The sequence below is a fragment of the Saccopteryx leptura genome, chromosome 5 (assembly GCF_036850995.1).
Source record: "Saccopteryx leptura isolate mSacLep1 chromosome 5, mSacLep1_pri_phased_curated, whole genome shotgun sequence".
In the NCBI taxonomy this organism is placed as follows: domain Eukaryota; kingdom Metazoa; phylum Chordata; class Mammalia; order Chiroptera; family Emballonuridae; genus Saccopteryx; species Saccopteryx leptura.
The window spans coordinates 104,725,766-104,746,387 of NC_089507.1; the positions used below are offsets into that span (position 1 = coordinate 104,725,766).

Sequence of the window (20,622 nt, forward strand, 5' to 3'; positions counted from 1 at the left end):
GATAATAACTTTTATTTTGTTTGTTTTTAGAAGAGGGGGACAGACAGGGACAGATAGATAAGAAAGGAGGGAGATTAGATGCATCAGTTCTTTATTGTAGCACCTTAGTTGTTCATTGATTGCGTTCTCATATGTGCTTTGAATGGGGAACTTCAGCCGAGCCAGTGACCCCTTGCTCAAGCCAGCAACCTTAGGCTTCAAGCCAGTGACCCTGCACTCAAGCTGGTGAGCTTGCACTCAAGCCAGATAAGCCCACGCTCAAGCTGGTGAACTTGGGGTTTTGAACCTAGGTCCTCAGTGTCCCAGGCCAACATTCTAGCCACTGCACCACTGCCTGGTCAGGCTAGATAATATACAGTGTGTCCGTAAAGTCATGGTGCACTTTTGACCGGTCACAGGAAAGCAACAAAAGATGATAGAAATGTGAAATCTACACCAAATAAAAGGAAAATTCCCAGTTTCATACCTATTCAGTGCAGTTCGATGTGGACTCACGCACAGATTTTTTTAGGGCTCCTTAGGTAGCTATCCCATATAGCCTCTACAGACTCGTCACTGACTGATGGCGTACCAGAACGGGGTTTCTCCACCAAATTGCCAGTTTCCTTCAACTGCTTATCCCACCGAGTAATGTTATTCCTATGTGGTGGTGCTTCATTATAAACGCGCTGATATTCATGTTGCGCTTTGGTCACGGATTCGAATAATACTGAACTTTCCTCTGTATCTCGACTGGCATGGCTGTGGGCTGCTCCGCTGTATACATGGTGTTACGCCATCATCTGCGCATGCGCACATGCCACATCATCCTACAGAAACTGGGAGGATTTTCCTTTTATTTGGTGCAGATTTCACATTTCTATCGTCTTTTGTTGCTTTCCTGTGACGGGTCAAAAGTGCACCATGACTTTACGGACACACTGTATAATACTGAATACTTTAAATAAGAGATAAGGTAGCTTATATGATTTCCCTGTAAGACACTTTCTGCTCAGGAAAATGGGGATAAACTGAAACCCCAGCAGAACCCACAGGATCATTTAATGACTACAAACAGGTCTGTGTCCAGGGGTCTTAAGACACAAGCTCTTCTCAGGTGGGGTGTCTGTCCTCTCACTAACATTCCTGAAAGCACACGCCTCAGAATTAATTCTTACAAACACCCAATAATGAGAAAACCACTGTTTTAGCTTCAAGTCCTAGAAGCCACCAAATAGAGTGTTTTTTCTTTAAAAATTTTTTCACTAAAACTATGACTTGGTTTCATAAATAGTGGATTTAGAATTTTGTACAACTTTCACTAAAATAAAAACTTGTTTTTTCAAACATTAAACCACAAAGAAAACCCAAACACATTCTTAATTTCTCTAAGTCTAAAATGTTGATACATCCAACTAGCATTCCCCATCAGAAACCTGAACCCTTTAATAAAGAGGAAAAGAAACTGAAGCTTAACAATCAAAATGGTTTGTGCCTCAAGTTAGAACGAAAGACCATGTTGACTGTATTTCCTTTCATCATGAGCTCATAAAACTACACAGACCCAGCCCCTCTAGAAGATGAATGTTCAGCACAGAAATTGACCTGATAGTTCTCTCCAGCTCAATAGTTATACAAGGATAACATATAGCTCTGATTTTTATCATCCATTATTGTGTCACTGAGAAACAAATATTAGATACTGTTGCTGACTATCAGCCAAGACAGCTATATAAGTGCCAAGGTGCAAAATTTTGCAGGCATTAAACTAAATGGTTGTAATTCCTTTCACATGAACACAAACTCTGTCTCTTCATGCTCCAGTGGTAACCTCAGGCCTGATCTTTTAAAACTTTTGCAGAGATTAGAAGGTTACAGAAAAATACCATTGGGGGTTAAAACCAGCTTTCTGAAATTGTTCTAAATGGACAAACACTGCTTTGCTTTCTTTGACAGCTGTTCAATAACTGAATACAGCTGAAGGGAGAGTCAGCTGCCAAGAGATTTCTTTTTGGTTTGCTATCAGGTTTGCTTTTCCAGAATGTTTTCCAACACTCAAACTAGTCTCATTTATCTTAAGTGCATTAAGAAAAGATAATTCTTACTTAAATCCTTTTCCGTCAAGCTGCACCCATGTTAGATAACGCAAACTGTATTTAAAGGCAACAGCCTTGAGGTTAAGGCTATTCCACTTAAACTTTAGCTGGACACAGGTGGACATATAAATGGCTGACCACCTTTCAGTTGCCTCTGCTAGGAGACTATGCTCAGATGCACTGGTCCCTACTTGACACGATTAGTCACTATTACCAAGAGCTCAATAGTAACTGTTAATGTTTCAAATAAAAAGCATGAGGACGGCACAACCCTTCCAGCAAGTAAGCTGGACCAAGTGGTCTCCCAGAGTGGGGTAAATTCATCTCAGTCTCATCCCTGATGGAGATCTTGCTCCTAGAGAGGCCACTCTGATAGAGACTGATGAATACAAACAAAATACCAGTCTTAATTTGCAATGAAAAATACACCTCTCCTTAAGATAGCAATCTTATCAGATAACCAGTGTGTTTTTTCCCTTGAAAGTAGACCAACCTGGCCCTGGCCAGTTTATTCAGTGGTAGAGCACTGGCCCAGCGTGTGGATGTCTCGGGTTCAATTCCCGGTCAGGGCACACAGGAGAAGCGCCCATCTGCTTCTCCATCCTTCCCCCTCTCACTTCTCTCTCTCTCCTCCTCCCTTCCTGCAGCCATGGCTCAATTGGAGCGAGTTGGCCCCGTGAACTGAGGATGGCTCCATGGCTCCCACCTCAGGCACTAAGAAGAGCTCAATTGCTGAGCAACAGAACAACTCCCCAGATGTGCAGAGCACTGCCCCCTAGTGGGCTAGCTGGGTGGCTCCCAGCTGGGGCACATGCAGGAGAGTCTGTCTCTGTCACCCCTCCTCTCACTAAACTTAAAAAAAAAAAAAGTAGACCAACCCAAGAAGCCAATTTATAATCCAAAATTTACTTGATAAGACATACAGTATCAACAAAAGAAAGCTAACTATAGAATTCAAATTCATAACGGCATTCGACTAACTTAACCCAATGCATACACCTCCACCATCAGAACAGTCTTGTGAAAGAGATCATGATATGGTCTACCCTCAGTGTAAAGATTTTACTTAAGTAAGCAGAAAGTAATGACAGTCAGAAGAAAAGAACATGGTAGTAGGACTCCAGTGTGATACATATAGTACCCAATCTAGTTTCAACAGTTTAAAAATCCTTAAACACAGCACAAACAGTTTAAAAGTAATAGCCATGTACACCCCATTTTCAGTACTTCTGAGAACATAACGGTGGATCAAGTCCACATAGAGCATAAACTGCTTCAAAAACATACAAGGTGGCAGTGAGTCAATTTTGTAAGAGTGCTATCATGTAATGTTTAGCTGGAATTCTTGAAATTCATATGTAAGTGGCAAAGTGAATGACAGCCAAGATAAATCTGATTTTTAATTTCCACCTTGAGATGTGTAAGATTTGAGATGGAGCTGACATACATAATGCCTGTTTTGGATTAATAGGGAATTAGACAGCTAGGCATCTACTTGTTACGTGCCCAACCAGGACTCTTCTTCTTTTTCTTCTTCCATCCACAGTTATTTAGGCAGAGGTGTATAGCGCACGAATGGCAGACCATCTCAGTGCAACACAAATCCTCGTCCAGCGCTCAAATGACACATTCTCTAGGAGGTCCATCCTCTTTCTTCTTCGGGGGAGATGTTTTTTATATATTGTAATCAAATATATTTTATTTCTGTAGCATAATAGATTGTCAGTATTACAAATTTTAACCATCTTCTCCTGGCAACCAGCAGCCTCTGCACTATGCCAAAGCATTTCTGGTGGCATTAACCCAGGCGACTTCTGGCCTCGTGCACAACCCCATTATCATGCATAGCCAGTTGAGATTTACTGTTTGTTTTCGGTGGTGGTTTTACTCACATTATACACATCTATCCTAGGAATCTATCCTAGGAATGGTTAAGAGGTTTCCTATCGACAATCTTAAAATCTACTTAACCACCAGAGTCTATTAAAGCCTTAGTTGCACGGGTGAGGAAAACGAGAGTCCACAAAAAATAACAACAAACTCCCCCCTCAAAAAAACCACAAACCAAACCAGCCCATTAATATCCTCGCTGTCATGACAGGAACCACAACTCAGTCATGGATTTAATAACAAACTGCAGGCAGACCAACCCGAAATAAATGAAGTCCTTCGTATTGCTAATTACTCTGTGAGTAAAAACATCTGTACTGATACCATCCATCCAGCACCTGACACCCCATCCAAGGACTGAGAACAAAATGGAAAAGGAATGGAAGTGACAAGACTTGAGAAATTAGAGGCACATCGTGGAACTCACCTGTCTAATGATCAGCGACTGACAGTGATAAACTGGTTAAAGCTAAATGACAAGATGTCCTGTCCACTACTTTCCCCCACTCCTGATAGCTGGTGGGGTCCCATGTCACATTTCTTGCAAAATCTATATACCCAGAGAGCACTGTCTACAATGTCCAGTTCCTCTCTAAGTGGAGAGGAAACTTAAAGACGCTTTAAACAAAGCAACCTGGTGCAGAATCCTTTTAGCTTTTAATAATGCACCCCTTGCAATCTTTATGCAGTTGTTACACCCAAACCTTTTTCAGCTGGCAAGACTTGACTGAATCTTTCCAAAACTTCAACTTAGTCTCTGAAGGGAAAACAGTTGTTAGGCTTGCTCGTTTGCACTTTAAATGATCAGTGCACGAGCACATGGCAGCCATGTGTGTGTAGCCTAAGTAAAGCCACGGGTGCCTTCCCTTGGTGCAGATCGCTTGCCCGCCACTGCAAGGGGCCGTTCTCCTGATCACTCAGCTGCAGCCATGAAAAGAGGTTTTCCCCTGCCTGTCTGCTTGCCTGCTGTTGTGAGAATCTAAAAAATGGGATGCCTCAATGCTTTCTGGCTCTGCAGTTCCTCTACTGCAGCGGTTCTCAACCTGTGGGTCGCGACCCCGGTGAGGGTCGAACGACCAAAACACAGGGTCGCCTAAAGCCATTGGTTGAGAACCGCTGCTCTACTGTCTGCCCAAATCCAATGTGAACCTGCCTGGCCTCGGCCACCAGGATTACATCTGGCAAAGTGGGCAGGATTCAGATCAGATAAATATGGAGCTACCAACACCCCTCAGAGTGGGGCAGAGGAGTGGCCCTTCTTGAGCATGTGGTTTCCTGTGGTTACCCTGTTGGGGGCCATGGGAAGGGTGTTTTTTATGGCCCAGTGAGCAGAAACTGAAACTGTGTGAAAGCCTGCAAGAGTTCAAGCGCTCCAGTGTAAGCTGGAGACTGAGCGCCAACAGCAGCAGGAGCTGGAACAGTTGATGGAGAAGCAGCTGCGAGCTCCAGAGCTCCAGTCTGCATTAGAGGCCGAATGTTGGCATTAGAGGCCGAATGTTGGCAATGGCAGAGGTTAGAGAAACAGCTGTGGGTTCAAGAGTACCAGTTTCAGCTTCAGGCTGAGAGCTGGCAGGCGCAAGAGCCATAGTGGTCGCTGAACCAGGAGCAGCATTTGTGCCAGTGGAATGACTGAGTCACTGGCAGTGGTAGTTTCTGACTCCTTCAAAGAGGAAGAGGAGGAGGAGGAGGCTCAGGCTGAAATTGCCATCCACAGACTCAGAGCCTGGCCGGTGCCACCCAGAAGGTAAAAACCCAGCAGCCAAAAGTGTCTTGGGCAGGCACAGTCCCCTCTGGTAGTAGTTGAGCACTCTGGCCTGGCCCTACATCCAGAGTTGGTGGAGTTAGGGGTGAAATTCAGGCAGAAACCCACTGAGCCCCTGGCCACTTCATTGCTGCAGTTGTGGGACATAGGGGTGGATGGTATCTTGCTCTCCAGAACAGAAATGGAGAAATTAGGCACCATTACCAAGCACTCCTCCTTGAGGCAGTGTCTTCAGAACTATGACAACCCAGGAAGTCATGTCCTATTGGAATGGGTGATGGCTGCCATTCATTCCGCCTGGCAGAATGCTGGAGACTTGCCGGGGTGGTGAGTTGGTGGCAGTCGTATACTGAGCTGCAGCAGGTCTCCGGGAACTAGGTATGAGGAATGCTGCTTTCAACCTGAGGTCCAGTGGGCCAGATAAAGAAGTATCAATATTTACAACAGGAATGAAGGACCTTATTCTCTGTAGTGCCCTGTCAGCCCTTTATGGACTAGTGGTTATCCTGAACCCCTATGTGGGGCACCCCATCAATAATGTTACACAGACGGTGACTGATTTGGGGAAGGTGGAGGCAAAGTGGCACTACAGCGTGTGTAGGCTCCTACCCATGCTCCCCCCCTCCCCCCAGCCTCACTAACAAGAGAAGTGAGCCTGTAAAGGTCACCTGGACAGAGATGTGAGTAGATTTGATTATGGCTGGGGCAGATGGAGAGAAATTAGATGGCAGGTCTAATAGAGTCCTGTTGGAACTCTGGTGGCAGCTTAAGTTAGAACAGAGTTTCCAGCCACTGAAAAAGTGGGAGAAGCAGGTGGCCTCAGCATCTGCCAAGAAAACGGTTGTTTAGGTTGCATGGTTGCAAGATTATATATGATGGAAACAGCTAAATGAGAGGAGGATCCCCCAGGCCCATTGTTCCAGTTTGAATAGGGGGAAGACCGAGGGATCCATCTAACAGGGACAGGCAGGGGTCAGAAGCCCCATGTAAAATTGGCAATCCACTGGTCCCCTTCTAATGTGTAGCAGGTGTTGGCCTTAGTAGATAATGGGTGCTTATTCAGGAGCTAAGAGAACTGTCAAGGCAGCATAGGCCTTGAATGTGCTTGACCTGCCAGGCCCTGTGAGCGTGCTGAGGGGTTTGGATGGGGCTTGTGGCAACAGACAGAGCACTTATGGAAAGGCACTGAGGTCTGTTATCAAAGAGTTGTATAGTTAGTTGCTTGTAATGAACCTTCACCTTTGGTGATTTGTATAGACACCTGCACTACTGTGGATGATCATTGAGCAGTATAATGGACTCTTGAAGTAGGAATTGTGACAAGAGGGGGGGCACTGGCTCCCTTGTTGGATGGAAATACCACTTGTGGACAGTAATGAGGGACCCTAATGGGGGAGGGCCTGGCACCTGTGGAGGCCCTCCTGCACCAGGCAGCTTCTCCCATCCAGTTGCAGAGAAGAAGCATCAAGGACTTTCTTCAACGGACATGGCCCTGGACTGTACAGGCCCCCCACCTACCGTGGGGTAGGGGGCTAGAGGTGGTTTCCAATTAACAGCCTGGGCAAACAGCACCTGGCTGCCTCAGTGTATTATCTCCTTGGTGCTCAGGGAGACATTGTGAAGGGCACCTTTGTAATTATTGCTATTCTCAGTAGAGCTTGTGCTGTTCCTATAGTTTTTATTTTATTTTATTTTTTTATGTAATGCACCTCACTCCTTGCACAGAGACCACTGTGGATAATATCGGTCATGTGGATTGTGAGGCGAGCAATTCTACAGGGGTGGAAAGTAGGGAAAACAGCTGTGTTATAACGGCTTGCTCGCTTGCACTTTGCATGACCAGTGCGTGAGCACATGGCAGAGCCACGTGTGTAGCCTACATGAGGCTATGGGTACTTTCTCTTGGCATGGATTGCTTGCTCACCACTGTGAGGGGCCATTTTTTTGATCTGCCACCAAAAGAACAGGTTTTTTTCTGCCTGTTTGCTTATCCACCATTGCGAGTATCTATTAAACAGGAACGGCCCAAGGCTTTCTGGCTCCGCAGTTCCTCTACCATTTGCCCAAATCCAGTGTGGATTTGCCTGGCTTCGGTCACCGGCATTATAGTCCCACAAAAAGATACCTTTCTTTTCACACTTACATGGCTTATATAACATTTAATTAAAATCAACCAATTACAAACAAGTTCAGCTGGTGATAACAGTTTGAGAACCAAATTCTCTCAACAAGCCCTGAGCTCCCGGGCCAGTGTTCATGACAGGCTAGGGGGCTGCAGGCTGTATTCAGCTAGCACGGGCACCAACCCTGTGTTCCATGTGGGGACAACGATGAATCTGGCAAGCTTGGAGTTGCTTATAAAACCCGAATCTACCACCGGGTTAACTACAGATTGTTGTGCACCTTGTAACATAAAGTATGCCTGTTATTTAAGACATCTCACTAGCTCATCTCTCTGGTCAAATCCCGCAGCAGTTAACAGGTCTTCTGCACCAAGTCTAAATCGCTCCCTTTGACTGGCAGACGCCGCAGAGTCTGACGGGCCAGCCTCACTGCCCACTCCTCTCAGGGCACTCCCCCCTCCACCTCCATGTCAGGCCCCCTGAGTGCCCCTGATATGACAGTGCCTTCGTTCCAGCCCTCCTCCTGGTCTTCACTCTCTTGTCTGTCTATCCAAACCCCACAGCCGTATAAGGCCTGGTCCAATTTCATCTTCTCTTTACCCCCTTCCCAGGCTCCCCTTTCCCCCAACACTGTGTACCCCAAACACGTAGAGTCCATGGCATAGTTTTTCTCACTGTGCTAAAACTCAGGGTTTCCTGAAGCTTGTGGTGTTCAGTGTGAGCCGTCGCCGAGAATGAACCTGTAAGCTGGCTCAGTCCTAGAATGTGTGCCCCATTTCCTTTCTTCATCTCCAAATGACAAGCTCACCTTCGCCAGAGGCAGGGCGGGCTTCCATCCCCATCACCTGGGAAGTGGATGATGCGGGGCAGATGCTGAATGCGCAAGTTGTGGGCATTGACAGTGTTGCCTCACTCTGACCCGGGCGAAGGTGAGTCACAGGAAGGAAAGAGGAATTGCTCTCACAGTCCATCATTCTCTCCTCTCACATGCACTTTTACACAATTATTATTTCAGACTCCTACTTGTAAACTACATTACAGATGAAACATATCTAGATCAAATCACATTATAAATACTTTAAGGATGCTCAGGGTTAGGAAATCTATAATGAACTGTTCAGTAAAAAAACAAGAAACCCTTTTCTACTGCAGCTCATTTATCTGCAGTTTATATTCTTCTATTTTATGTTCTATTTGTAAGTGGTACTAGTCAACCGAACTCCTCGTCTACCTTCTCCCTGTCTCCCATCATCCACTATTTCATTTATAGCTGGTTTTGTTAGAGTAGACTCAGCTAATCAAAAATAAGTCTCTTGGCCCTGGTCAGTTTCTCAGCGGGTAGAGCGTTGGCTTGGGATATGGATGTCCTAGGTTCAATTCCCAGTCACGGTGCACAGGAGAAGCAATCATCTGCTTCTCTCCCCTTTCTCCTCCCCCTTCTCTCCCCCCCCCCCCCCCGCTCTCCTCCCCTCCACCAGCCAGTGGCTTGATTGGATTGAGCGTGGCCTTGGGCACTGAAGATAGCTCGGTTGGAGCATCAGCCTCAGGCACTAAAAATAGCTTGGTGCTTGAGCATTAACCCCTAATGGGGTTTCCAGGTGGATCCCAGTTGGGGTGCATGCGGGAATCTGCCTCACTATCTTCCCTCCTCTCACCTAAAAAAAAAAAAAAGTCTCTTGCCATGGCCAGACAGCTTCGTTGGTTAGTGTCATCCCGGTACACAAGAGGTTGCAGGTTCGATTTCCAGTCAGGGCACATACAGGAACAGATTAATGTTTTTGTCTGTCTCTCTCGCTCTACTTTCCCCTCTCCAAAATCAAGAAATACATTTAAAAAAAAGAATTAGCATAGTATGTTGGCCCAAAAGCTCTGCAACCAGATAACCAGGGTTCAAATCCCAGCTCTGCCCCTTGCCAGCTGAATAACCTAGAGCAAGCTACCTATGCTTCCCAGGCCACTGACCTCACCAATGTCAGGGAGTACCAAGTCAACACACACAGTGCTCACAACAGTGGCTGGCACGTGTTAAATGTCCAACAGGTCCTAGCCACGATTTTTATTCCTATGAAGAGAGCAACAATGGCCTAACTGGCCATCCCCTCTATCTCAGTAAGGACACTTGACTCAGAGAGGTCTAGATAGGGATAACGATGTGTACACTGCTTAAATTGGCCAGTACTTTTGCACCCTTTAAAAAAATTTTTTTTAATTTTATTGTTTATTAATTGATTTTTAGAGAGACAGAGAGAGGAAGGGAGAGAGAGAAAGAGAGAACAAAGCATTCGTTCCATTTAGTTGTGCATTCATTGGTCACTTCTTATACGTGCCCTGACCAAGAATCGAACCCGCAACCTTGGTGTTTTAAGATGACACTCTAACCAACTGAGCTAACTGGGCCAGAGCAAGAAAAATATTTAAAAAAATAAATATTAAATTTTGGTTTTCATCAGGAAGTGGGCTATTCTGAACAAAAACAAGCAGGTACCTTGAAGTTTAATCCTTCAAGCATAGAAAAACTGGCGCCCCTAAGAACTACCGGAGTGGCTTGCTCTTCAGATGAGAAGTAGCCTGAGCCGGGGCCTCCTTGTGCTGCAGCCTGTAGTAGTCTGGCTGCTTCCACATGGCTGAGGTCATTACTCTTTCTTCATTGTTGCCTTAATGTCCTCACCGAGTTTTGTCTATAATCCCCATCTAGCTCCCAGGATTTGGCAACCTGGTTTTCAAACAGCTCAGGCCCTGGCAAGCACCTCCACCCCAAGTTCCAGTGTAAAGCAACAGCCAGGTCTGACCTCTGGCTGTTGGGTAGAGATGAGAAACCATATGTCCATTGCTGCGTTGCTCCTTGTGACAGGTATAGCATCTTGGAAAACAATCAAAACAACCTGTAAAAAAGGTCAATTACACAAAGAGCCTGCAGCTCAAGAGGTTAAGTAATTCACTGTTGGTCATGGAACAAATAAGGAGCTTTGGCAAAACCAAGAGAGTCACTGGGACCAAGAGATTCTAATATGGTTCCAGGTGGCAGGAAGCCCTCAAGTGCAGTAACGGAGAGAGAAAGCTGTGTACCTCACTGCAAGGGTACAGGGCAATGCAAAAAGCTGAGTTGGTGTTATTCTCCTCTTCCTCCTCCTTCTCCTCCTCCTCCTCTTCCTTCTCTTTCTCCTCCTCCTTCTTTCTTCTTCTTCTCCTTCCTCCTCCTCCTCCTCTCCTTCTCCTTCTCCTCCTTCTCCTTCTCCTTCTTCTTCTTCTTCTTCTTCCTCCTCTTCCTCTTCCTCTTCCTCCTCCCCTCCTCCTACTCCTTCTTCTTTTCTTCTTCATCTTCTTTTTAAATAGGTATTCACTTATGATTTTAAAGTATGTATATTTACTCAAATTACTAAAAACTTATCAATAGGAGTCCACCAACCAGCCATAATGAATGGATGGGGACTGCAGAGAGACCTCTGTTGACTGAGAGTCTTTGATTTCCAGTGGGGGTTCTATTTGGCCCTAGGGGTGACATCCATATTATGGGTTAAGCCAATCAGCACAGCCCATTCTCCTTTGCCACCATGACTTCTGTACTAGGCACACGACCCGAGCAGCTCCAGTAAGAGCAAATGGCAGAGCTTTTTCTGGGGATACTTGGGACAGGGGTATGGATAGCACTGTTGACCTACTGGGAGCCATTTTAGGATTGAAGGGGATATCCTTAGAATAAAGTTGACACCACGGAAATGAGATGTCAACGCAGATGAGAAAAGAAACCAAGACCTCTAGTGGTGTCGCTAAGCCATATCAAGACTGTGCTTTTATGCTTCTCAGTTTCCTAAACCAATACTCCCTTTATTGTTTAAACTTTAGAGTTTAAAAAGAGTTGTCTCTTTTTACTTGCAATTTAAAAAGGCCTGTCACAGAATACATTTAAGACAAGCACTTTCTTTCTTTTCTTTTCTCTTCTGATTTTGAGAGTAAGTTTATTAAAGCTGGGGACAGTGAAACTAGGAAGAGCCTAGGATAGAAGCAGCACAGCTCTGGTCCACTGAGGAGCCAGAGAAAAGGGGGTTTTGGGGAGAGGTTCAGGGGGTTAGCCCATTGCTCCCCTGGCTGGAAGACTCCTGGGGTCCCCTAGTTTTGGAGGTGCACGCCCGTGGGGGAAAAAGAGGGAGAAGGAGAAAGCACAGGCTGCTCCCAGGAGGTGGAGCAATGCCAAGACAAGCACTTTGTCTGCTGCACAGGACGCACTGCGACCTGCTGAACACGGCCTACAGGGTTAACTCACCAGGCAAACACTCTCCCCCTTGGTGATGGCTGGCATAAACAATAGGCTTAGCCTATTCCAGACTGAATTATTTTATGACACCAACAAAATCACAGTTCCCTAATATTTCTAAAGGCACACAAAGCCATTCCTTTGGGAGCCATGGGATAGGCAAACAGTCCAGGGAAGAGAGCCGATGGATATTGAGATCTCGTAGGTGAGCATAAAAACTTCTCCAGTCACTATTACTGAGATCACCCTAATAATAAAACAAGAGCAGTGCACCAACCAAAAGCTTTTCTGTTCATTCCTCTGGCACATGGGAAAATGCCACCCATAGGCGGTCTTCTATCAACCTTGTCCACGGCCGCCTGTGGCGGAGCAGGCTCTGCAGCTCACTTTGACACCCGTGCTCTCAGTGCAGCCTGAGAATGAAACTCTCGTGGGCTGCGAGGCATTAAGAGATGTGTGTCGAAAATGAAGAGACCGAGGTCTCCAGAGTTGAGTACTGTCCTCAAGATGCAGGTCAACTAACTCAACAGTTTGGAAGTATCTTCTGCCTATGAAAGTGAGCAGACAGCCACCAAAGAAACCTTGTATTACAAATCAGCCCTAGCCCTGGCTGGGCAGCGTAGGGGTAGAGTCATCCTGGAGCTGTGATGTTGCGGTTTCGATCCTCTGTCACGGCATATACAAGAAGCAACCAATGACTGCAAACTATATGGAACAACCAAGTGGAATGGGTTGATGCTTTCTCTCTCTCTCTCTAATCAATGGAAAAATGAGCTCTAGAAACATACCCCTCTATCATATTCCCTGTCTCAGTGGCCATTCCTTATCCCCAGAGGGCACAGGGCTGGGGTTGGTACCTGGAATAGCCCACACTCAAGTCAAATAAATGCTGAGTACAGTACTGGTTTTATATTTGTTAAAAGTACAATTAAAACTCAGGAGCTCAAGTATTATTACCTACATTCTAGTCTAGAATACCTAAAACTACTATGAGAAGATTGAGGCATTTATACTTTAAGCACACCTTAGAGATAACCAAACACTGATTGTATACATATTTTCCTTTCTAGGACAGGCGAGAAAACACGTGGGTTACTTGGAATTTCCTCAGTTTTGGTGATGCCCAATGGGTCCCTTTCATTCTTTTTAAACCAGAGAGTTTCTGTGCTTCTCCGTGCTGGCTGGGCTCCAGTAGAGATAGGGCTACATTCCTCCACAGAAGGGGGCTACATCCACAAAGCTCTCTTTTGTGTGACACAAATGGTTTCCCAACCTTATCACAGGGAAGTGATGATACAAATATCAAGTCTTCATATGCTAGACCAGGGGTCGGGAACCTTCTTGGCTGAGAGAGCCACGAACGCCATATATTTTAAAATGTAATTCCATGAGAGCCACACAACTACCCATGTATGTTATACATTACCCAATAAAAATTTGGTGTTGTCCCAGAGGACAGCTGTGATTGGCTCCAGCCACCCGCAACCATGAACATGAGGAAATGAATGGATTGTAATACATGAGAATGTTTTATATTTTTAATATTATTATTTTTTATTAAAGATTTGTCTGCGAGCCAGATGCAGCCATCAAAAGAGCCACATCTGGCTCGCGAGCCATAGGTTCCCGACCCCTGTGCTAGACAGAACTTACCAACCTGAAATAACGACCGTCACTAAGTAACTCATAAATGTAGCATTTCTCGTACAAATCCAGCCACAGGGACTCACTGCCCAGGGTCCTGAGCATTCCAACCGCTCTGTGCAGTTATCTCCTGTGATCTGACTGCATTTGTCCTCTCCTCTCGATCCCCTTCTCAAAGGTTTCTTCAAAGTTCATCTCAGGAATGGGAAAGCTGGGAGCAATGAATTTCAGCTAATCTGTCTGGGTCTGGGTAGGAAAGAAACAGTTTGGAATCACTTTGCAATCCTTTGGCATTTTTAGTTTTAAAAAAAGTGAACAGACTCTATTAAGGGATGTTCTAAGAGAACTGATCTAACCTTCCCTGACATCCTTAACACAGAGCCGGCCACAGAGCTTGCACACAATACTTTTGCACTTTATCATCACAATCTCCCCATGAGACAAGCCGGACAAGACACCATTTAAATCTCTGGCAGTCCCCAGCTGCTCTCTTTATAGCCCCTGGACCCCCATGTCGACTCCCGGGAGAACTGTCACTCGAGGCATCACCTTCCTTCCAGGACTCTCTGCCCCTGGGACTGCTCAACCCTTACAGGCGTCCCCAAACTACAGCCCGCGGGCCGTATGTGGCCCCTTGAGGCCATTTATCTGGCCCCCTGCCGCACTTCCGGAAGGGGCACCTCTTTCACTGGTGGTCAGTGAGAGGAGCACTGTATGTGGCGGCCCTCCAACAGTCTGAGGGACAGTGAACTGGCCCCCTGTGTAAAAAGTTTGGGGACCCCTGCTTTAAAACCCTCTCCCCTGGCTCTTCATACAGCTTCTCAACCTATCTGTCACTGTACCAGCTCTCTGGGAAATTCATTTCAAAGCTCAAGGTTTCATCATCGGCCTTCTTACCAGAATCACTAGCCCAGGTTTTAAAATCTGCCTCCTGGATACCCAAAGCCCCTCATCTCTGGGAGGCCCTCCTCCCAGAAGTGCAGCTCCTGGTTTCCCAGTGTGTTCCCAACCCTGAAAGCAGGAACAGAGATGAACACCCAGAAGTAACAGCTATGATATTCTGGGCTCAGCAAGACTAGTTTCGGTTTAATTGCAAAAGGTTTTTCTACAGTTCCTCCCCCACCCCCTGCTTTTTTAAAATAAGAAATACATCTCTAGAAAAATGGAAAATAACTTCTAACCCTGGACTTTAGAACTTGGTTCTGTGATCAAAAAGGAGACACGATTATGTCCTTGCATGCCATTTACCGCCTGGTAAATACCACCCCATCAACCCTGTTCTGGGAAGCAGGAGGTCTGGAGCTAGCATCTCTTAAACCTTAAGTACACAATCAAAAAATTCCAATGGTTAACTACTAAAGTTATTAACCTTACTTTTGTTTATAATCTACTGGAATAGCTCACTAAAATTAACCAGGTACAATAATACATTAACAGAACATTCAAGATATATTTAAAGAGGCCGAACAAAAGTAAAATCTCAAGTGTTTCCCAAACTGTGTTCTCAAGACACCAATAACTACTGGGCCTGAAGGAAAGGGGTGCATCTGGGGACCCGGGTTAAACAAAGGTCATTTTCTGGAAGGTGGCACACACCTCGAGCTATGAAACCCAGCGCTTAATGCAGAACCAAAGCTATTTCTATCATATCATCTTGTGCTTCCAAAACATTTCTGAATGTGCTGCCTGCCTTCCAAAAATGCCTGAATACACTTTCTGCAACAGAACTGGTCCTGCAAGGATGTGGGATTCAGAACCCAATGCTCAGGCAACAGCTGCCCAGAGTGCCTCGCAAGGTGCATTGGGGATTCTGTAAAACCTGATCCAGGAAGTGCCAAAAAAAAAAAAAAAGGTTTCCAAAAAAAAGGTTTAAAAAAAAAATAGGTTTCACCTCTTACACTGTGATGAGAAATCAATACCCGCCAACACTTTACCTCATTAACAGTGCTCTCATTTATTTTATAAGTAGAAAATGATATAAATTTGAACTAATAATAAACCAAAATGGTACTCGCTGAGGGAAGATGTGAGAGGGTTTGAAATGGGTGAAGGTGGTCAAAAGGCACAAACTTCCAGCCAGAAAATAAGTAAGTTCTAAGGATGTAATATACAGCATAGTGACTATAGTTAATAATGCTGTGTTGTATATAGGGTGGGGCAAAAGTAGGTTTACAGTTGTTTTATAAAATGATACAATTAATAAATATCAATACAAGAATAAATTGTTTCATGTACTTAAAACTGTAGACCTATTTTTCTCCACCCTTATTTGAAAGTTGCCAAGAGAGTAGATCTTAAAAGTTCTCATCAAAAGAAAAAAAATGTAACTGAGGGGTGATGGATGTTAGTGAGACGTATTGCAGTGATCATTCCCTAATGTATACATGTATCAAATCTCTATGACTACACCTGAAACTAACACAGTGTTAGATGTCAACTATAGCTCAACTTTAAAAATACATTCAAAGTAATAAACTTCCACTGAAAACTGCTTTCAAAATTGATTTGCTTTACGGAAATGTGTTGTTGCTAAAACATAAATAAAAAATCATGATCTTAAAGCGCCTTATCAGGATTTTCATACAGAAAGAAAATAGAATGTGGGACAAAAGAGATTATTAAATTTTAAACGGCAATTAAATATTTATAAGACACGTGCATCTAGTTAGCAACAATATTGAGATTTGAAAAATTAAAATGCTAAACTTGTTAAGATTCATAGCCTGAAAGTGACAAGAGATTTTTGGTCTTTTTCCATTTGTGCTAGAGACTCCAGAACACATTCTCGTGTGTGAACTTCTCAATAAGCAAGCAGTGTGGACAACTATGGTATCTGTTTCCATGAAAGTGGAGTCAGAGTGCGTACACATACAAGGATACACTGCTTTTTCTCCAAGGAGTTTAAAAAGTGAAGGAGGAAGTAGGAATGAATCCCTAAGACTAATAATATAGGTTAGGTTCATTTTTATGTCCTACGAGACTCAAATTTCTGACTTGTTTAAGCTTTCATTATTTACCCAGCCTGACTAAAGAGAGGGAAAGAGAGAAACTGTTTTAATATCTACAGTTGCCCTCAGCTCTTTACTCAGCAATCTGGAACTTAATCCAGTGTCTGGTGTCAGAGATTCTTATGAGTGACAACTGTAAAACCTTTGATTTATACACAAGTCAACGCACAGTGTTCTAAGTGAGAAGGGGATAATGATGAGGGGGTCTTCTTAGAGCATAGTACCCTCAAAAACAGAGCTGAGAGAAGGGAACCTATCGGAACAAACCAGGATGCGAGGCCACCATCTGGGGGTCCTCTGTCACCCCCAGGTTAACTGGTGTCACTGGTGTTTTGTGTATGCCCCCTCTGAAGCAAGGCTGTGTTGATGATAAAGACCCAACCCCTAACCCCAAAAAAACGAAAGAAAAGGAGGACCAAATAGGGCAGTTTTAGCAGTAAAATAGATTTGCCCTATACATGCAAGAGGGAGAAAAATTTGACTGGATGTTCAAAGGTCATGGCTGCCAGCACGTGGGGGCTGTGGAGTCCGCATGAGCACAAAGCCACGAGCAGAAACACTGTCTCTGGACGGAAGGAACTGTGTCACATAGAGTTCTTTGGTTTTAAGATGTAGCTTTTCTACTCTGTTTTAATATTTTGGAAATGGGGATATGTTTATCATCAGCATGGGCCTCGGATGGGGCAGAGTCGGACCAGAAATACTGTCCCTTAGAATGACGAAAATACTTTCTCTCCACCCCCCCCCCCATTATTTTCAGCTCTATAGAAATATGGTTTTAGTCAATAAATGCCAATTAAATGGAGGGTCTTAAAACATTCAGAGGACAAACATATTTTCCCTAATCAATGATGATGCTATGTATGCAGTGGTTGTAGGGGTGCTACAAAGGGCTGGGCTTGTTTTGTCCTTGGTAAGTACTGTTTTGGTAAGAAATAGGCTCTCAGATTCAAGGACTCGGCGATTACTGTCTGGGGCTGAATTTTCTAAACATAGTGGAAACGGACAGAACTGCATCTACTTTCTTACTCTACAGTGCATTTGAGCTCTGGCCGGGATTTCCAGGGACATGCTCAGTCTGACTGCTCTAAAGGTCCATGCCCAGTTCCTACCCATGGGCAAGGTGGAAAATTAATGCTGGAAATAGAACCTCCCCAATTTTTCTTTAAGAAGATACAATTTTTAAACCTCTCAGCCAACTACGCCGAGAGCTCAAATCTTGGGGTTCCCGAGTCAGCCCTGAGCAATATGAGGAGGGGTGCTGTAGAGGGCTGGCCAGGCTGAATAGGTCTGAGTCCAGGTGCTGGGACCACAGCTGGGTTTCAGTGTTAAGCTTGGAGACAACCTGCCAGTGCTGGGCTTGGCTACAATTCTTGCAGCTTTTGTTTCTTCTGGGTCATTATATGGGTGGGTGCTATGGACTGAATGCTCCTCCTCACAACAAATTTATATGTTGAAACCTTAACCCCCAATGTGACTGTATTTGGAGGTTGGGCTTTTAAGAGGTAATTAAGGTTAAATGAGGCCTAAGGGTAGAGTCCTAATCCAACAGGACTGACAGCTAGAAAAGAAAAGAAAGGAATAGAAAAGAAAGGAAAAGAAAAGAGAAAAAACGTCTGACCAGGGATGGTGCAGTGGATAGAACATAGAGGTCCCAGGTTCAAAACCCCAAGGTCTTTGGCTAGAGTGCAGGCTCATCGACATGATCCCAAGGTCATTGGCTTGAGTCCAAAGGTCACTGGCTTGAGCTAGGGGTCACTGGATCAGCTTGAGCTGCAGCCCCTACCCTCCATCAAGGCATGTATAAGAAGCAATCAATGTATAACTAAAGTGAAGCAACTATGAGTTGATGCTTGTCATTCTCTCTCCTCACCCCATTCCTCTCTCTTTCTCTCTGTCTCTCTTAAAATCAAGTTTTCAAAAAAGAAAAGGGAGTGAGACATAGATCTTAGTTTCTCCATGGGAGGACAAAGAGAGAAGACTTTATAAGCAGAATCCACCAAGCCCCCAACTGTGGATTTCCAGCCTCCAGGGAAGTGAGATGTAAATTTCTGTTGTTTAAGCTACTCAGTGTATAGGATTTTGTTACAGCAGCTCGGCAGTGTGCTAGCACACTTAATTATTTGAGTAAGCTGAAGCCACAACGCAGGGCAGGAGAAAGTTCTGGTTCCAGAATAAACTTCCTGGAAGCTACCACAAGTACTGTAGGAACAGCCAGATTCATGATCGGGTGTGCTCCATGTATGCCTGTTTTTAAAAGGTTCAAAGCCCTATCTTGGAGGAAGGGTGCTCATTAGTAGTTAAGTTCCTAGAGCGTGTGGGCTAGAGCTACATTTGAGTCCCAGTTCTGCCAGTCAGTCAGGCAACCCTAATGAAATAGCTTGACAACTATAAGTCTTCCTTTTCTCCCAGGTAAACCAGGGAGAGCACAGCAGCACCAGTTAAGGATGCTTTCAGCTGCAAGTAGTAGAAAAGGTGGCTAACAGTGGCTTAAACAAATAGGAGTTTATATTTCTCAAAGAACAAGAAGTCTGGAGGCAGTAGATTCTGGCCGAGCTCAGTGCTCAATGATGTTGTCAAAATATGGAGATTCTTTCCAGGGGTTCATTGAACCATCCTCAGCATGTCGGCTTTTTTGTCACTTCCTAGTCAAAAGTCTTCTAGCTGGAGCAGAAGTCCTCACTACAGTGTCAAGCAGAAAGGAAGGGAGCAGGTGGCCCAGCTCCTTCTGCCACTTGTCGGGGGGTAAAAGCATCCCAAGCTTCTAGCAGACGGGATGTGCTTCCACACTCCCAAACTGGGTCCTGTGCCAGGGCGGCCCTGACCCTGAGCCTGAGCCCACCTACCCTGACACGGAAACAAAACCTGGGCTCCACGAGCAAACAGAGGACACTATAGAATCTTATTAGTGTTTAAAGTGAAAAGCTATATGTAATATGCTTAACACAGTAAATACTCACTATTAATAAACTTAATTTTCAACTTTCATGATAACCCAAAGTTATCTGATAAGCTACATTTCCTTTGGTGAGATTTCTTGGTGCAGTCTCTACACAGAAAAAGTCAGGTCTGTTTCAAGTAGCCAGTGTAGAAATAATTGGATGAACTCTGAAGGAAAAACTCGAGCAAATGATATTTTATCCGTAGCTTCATACTAGAACCACAAACTTTTCTGGTGTTCCTAAACAATAGCCCTTATCACTGGATCCCTTTTTGGTGGCTCTAACTGAACAGGGTACCCAAAAAGTATCTTTCATTTAAATACATCAAGGGCCTTTGGAAAATGGAGGAGGGGGATCCAGCAGGTTAATTAGCAATAGGAAAAGAAAAACCCTGTTCAATGTTGTTATGGTTTATTTGTCAATAAATAAACTATGAAAAAACACAACACTCTCCTTAACAGGCATACCACATAAATAGTTCAATTAAACATCTTCATTGGAATTAATCCTGAGCTCTGACTCAGATCAGTGTGATCTAATCAAGAATGTTTCAGAGCAATGAAAACTAAGTGCTCACCTGGGTCTCACAGACTAAACAAAATAAACTTAGTGCACAAGAAATGTGAATAGTTCTGTATTCTTAAAACTGGTATCTCTCCAAACACCAGGATTGCATCCTGTTCTCATTCAGATCTGGAACAGTTGAGAAGACACTATTTTGTATGCTCTTTATTTAACAACAGGTATAAAAATAAACAATACTTATGATGTGCTTGTCAGACTAAAAAATGAATGCCAATTAGCAAAGAAAAGAGCAATTAGCAAAGTCATTAATTATGATACTGCTTTTGCTTCTGTTGTCATGACTAATGATCTGCTTTGGTATCTTTTCCCTTTAGTATACTTGTTAATAATATTACTGAATA

General features: G+C 44.4%; 1 protein-coding gene across 4 annotated transcripts in view; it reads right to left on the reverse strand.

Moving 5' to 3' along the window:
- FAM171A1 (family with sequence similarity 171 member A1) overlaps positions 1 to 20,622 on the reverse strand; it is a 177,788-nt gene that overhangs the window by 127,501 nt on the left and 29,665 nt on the right. The window contains exons 1-2 of one of the 4 annotated variants that reach the window (XM_066386651.1): positions 14,928 to 15,032; positions 13,760 to 13,992 (exon numbers count right to left, since the gene is read on the reverse strand). The exons of 1 other annotated variant lie outside the window; for it this stretch is intronic. In XM_066386651.1, coding sequence (XP_066242748.1) covers positions 13,760 to 13,790 — 31 coding nt within the window. In that variant the 5' untranslated portion in view covers positions 13,791 to 13,992; positions 14,928 to 15,032. Of the gene's footprint in view, positions 1 to 13,759; positions 13,993 to 14,643; positions 14,791 to 14,927; positions 15,033 to 20,622 lie in introns of those variants that run through there. 2 more of the 4 variants (XM_066386650.1, XM_066386649.1) reach the window with 2 other exon arrangements.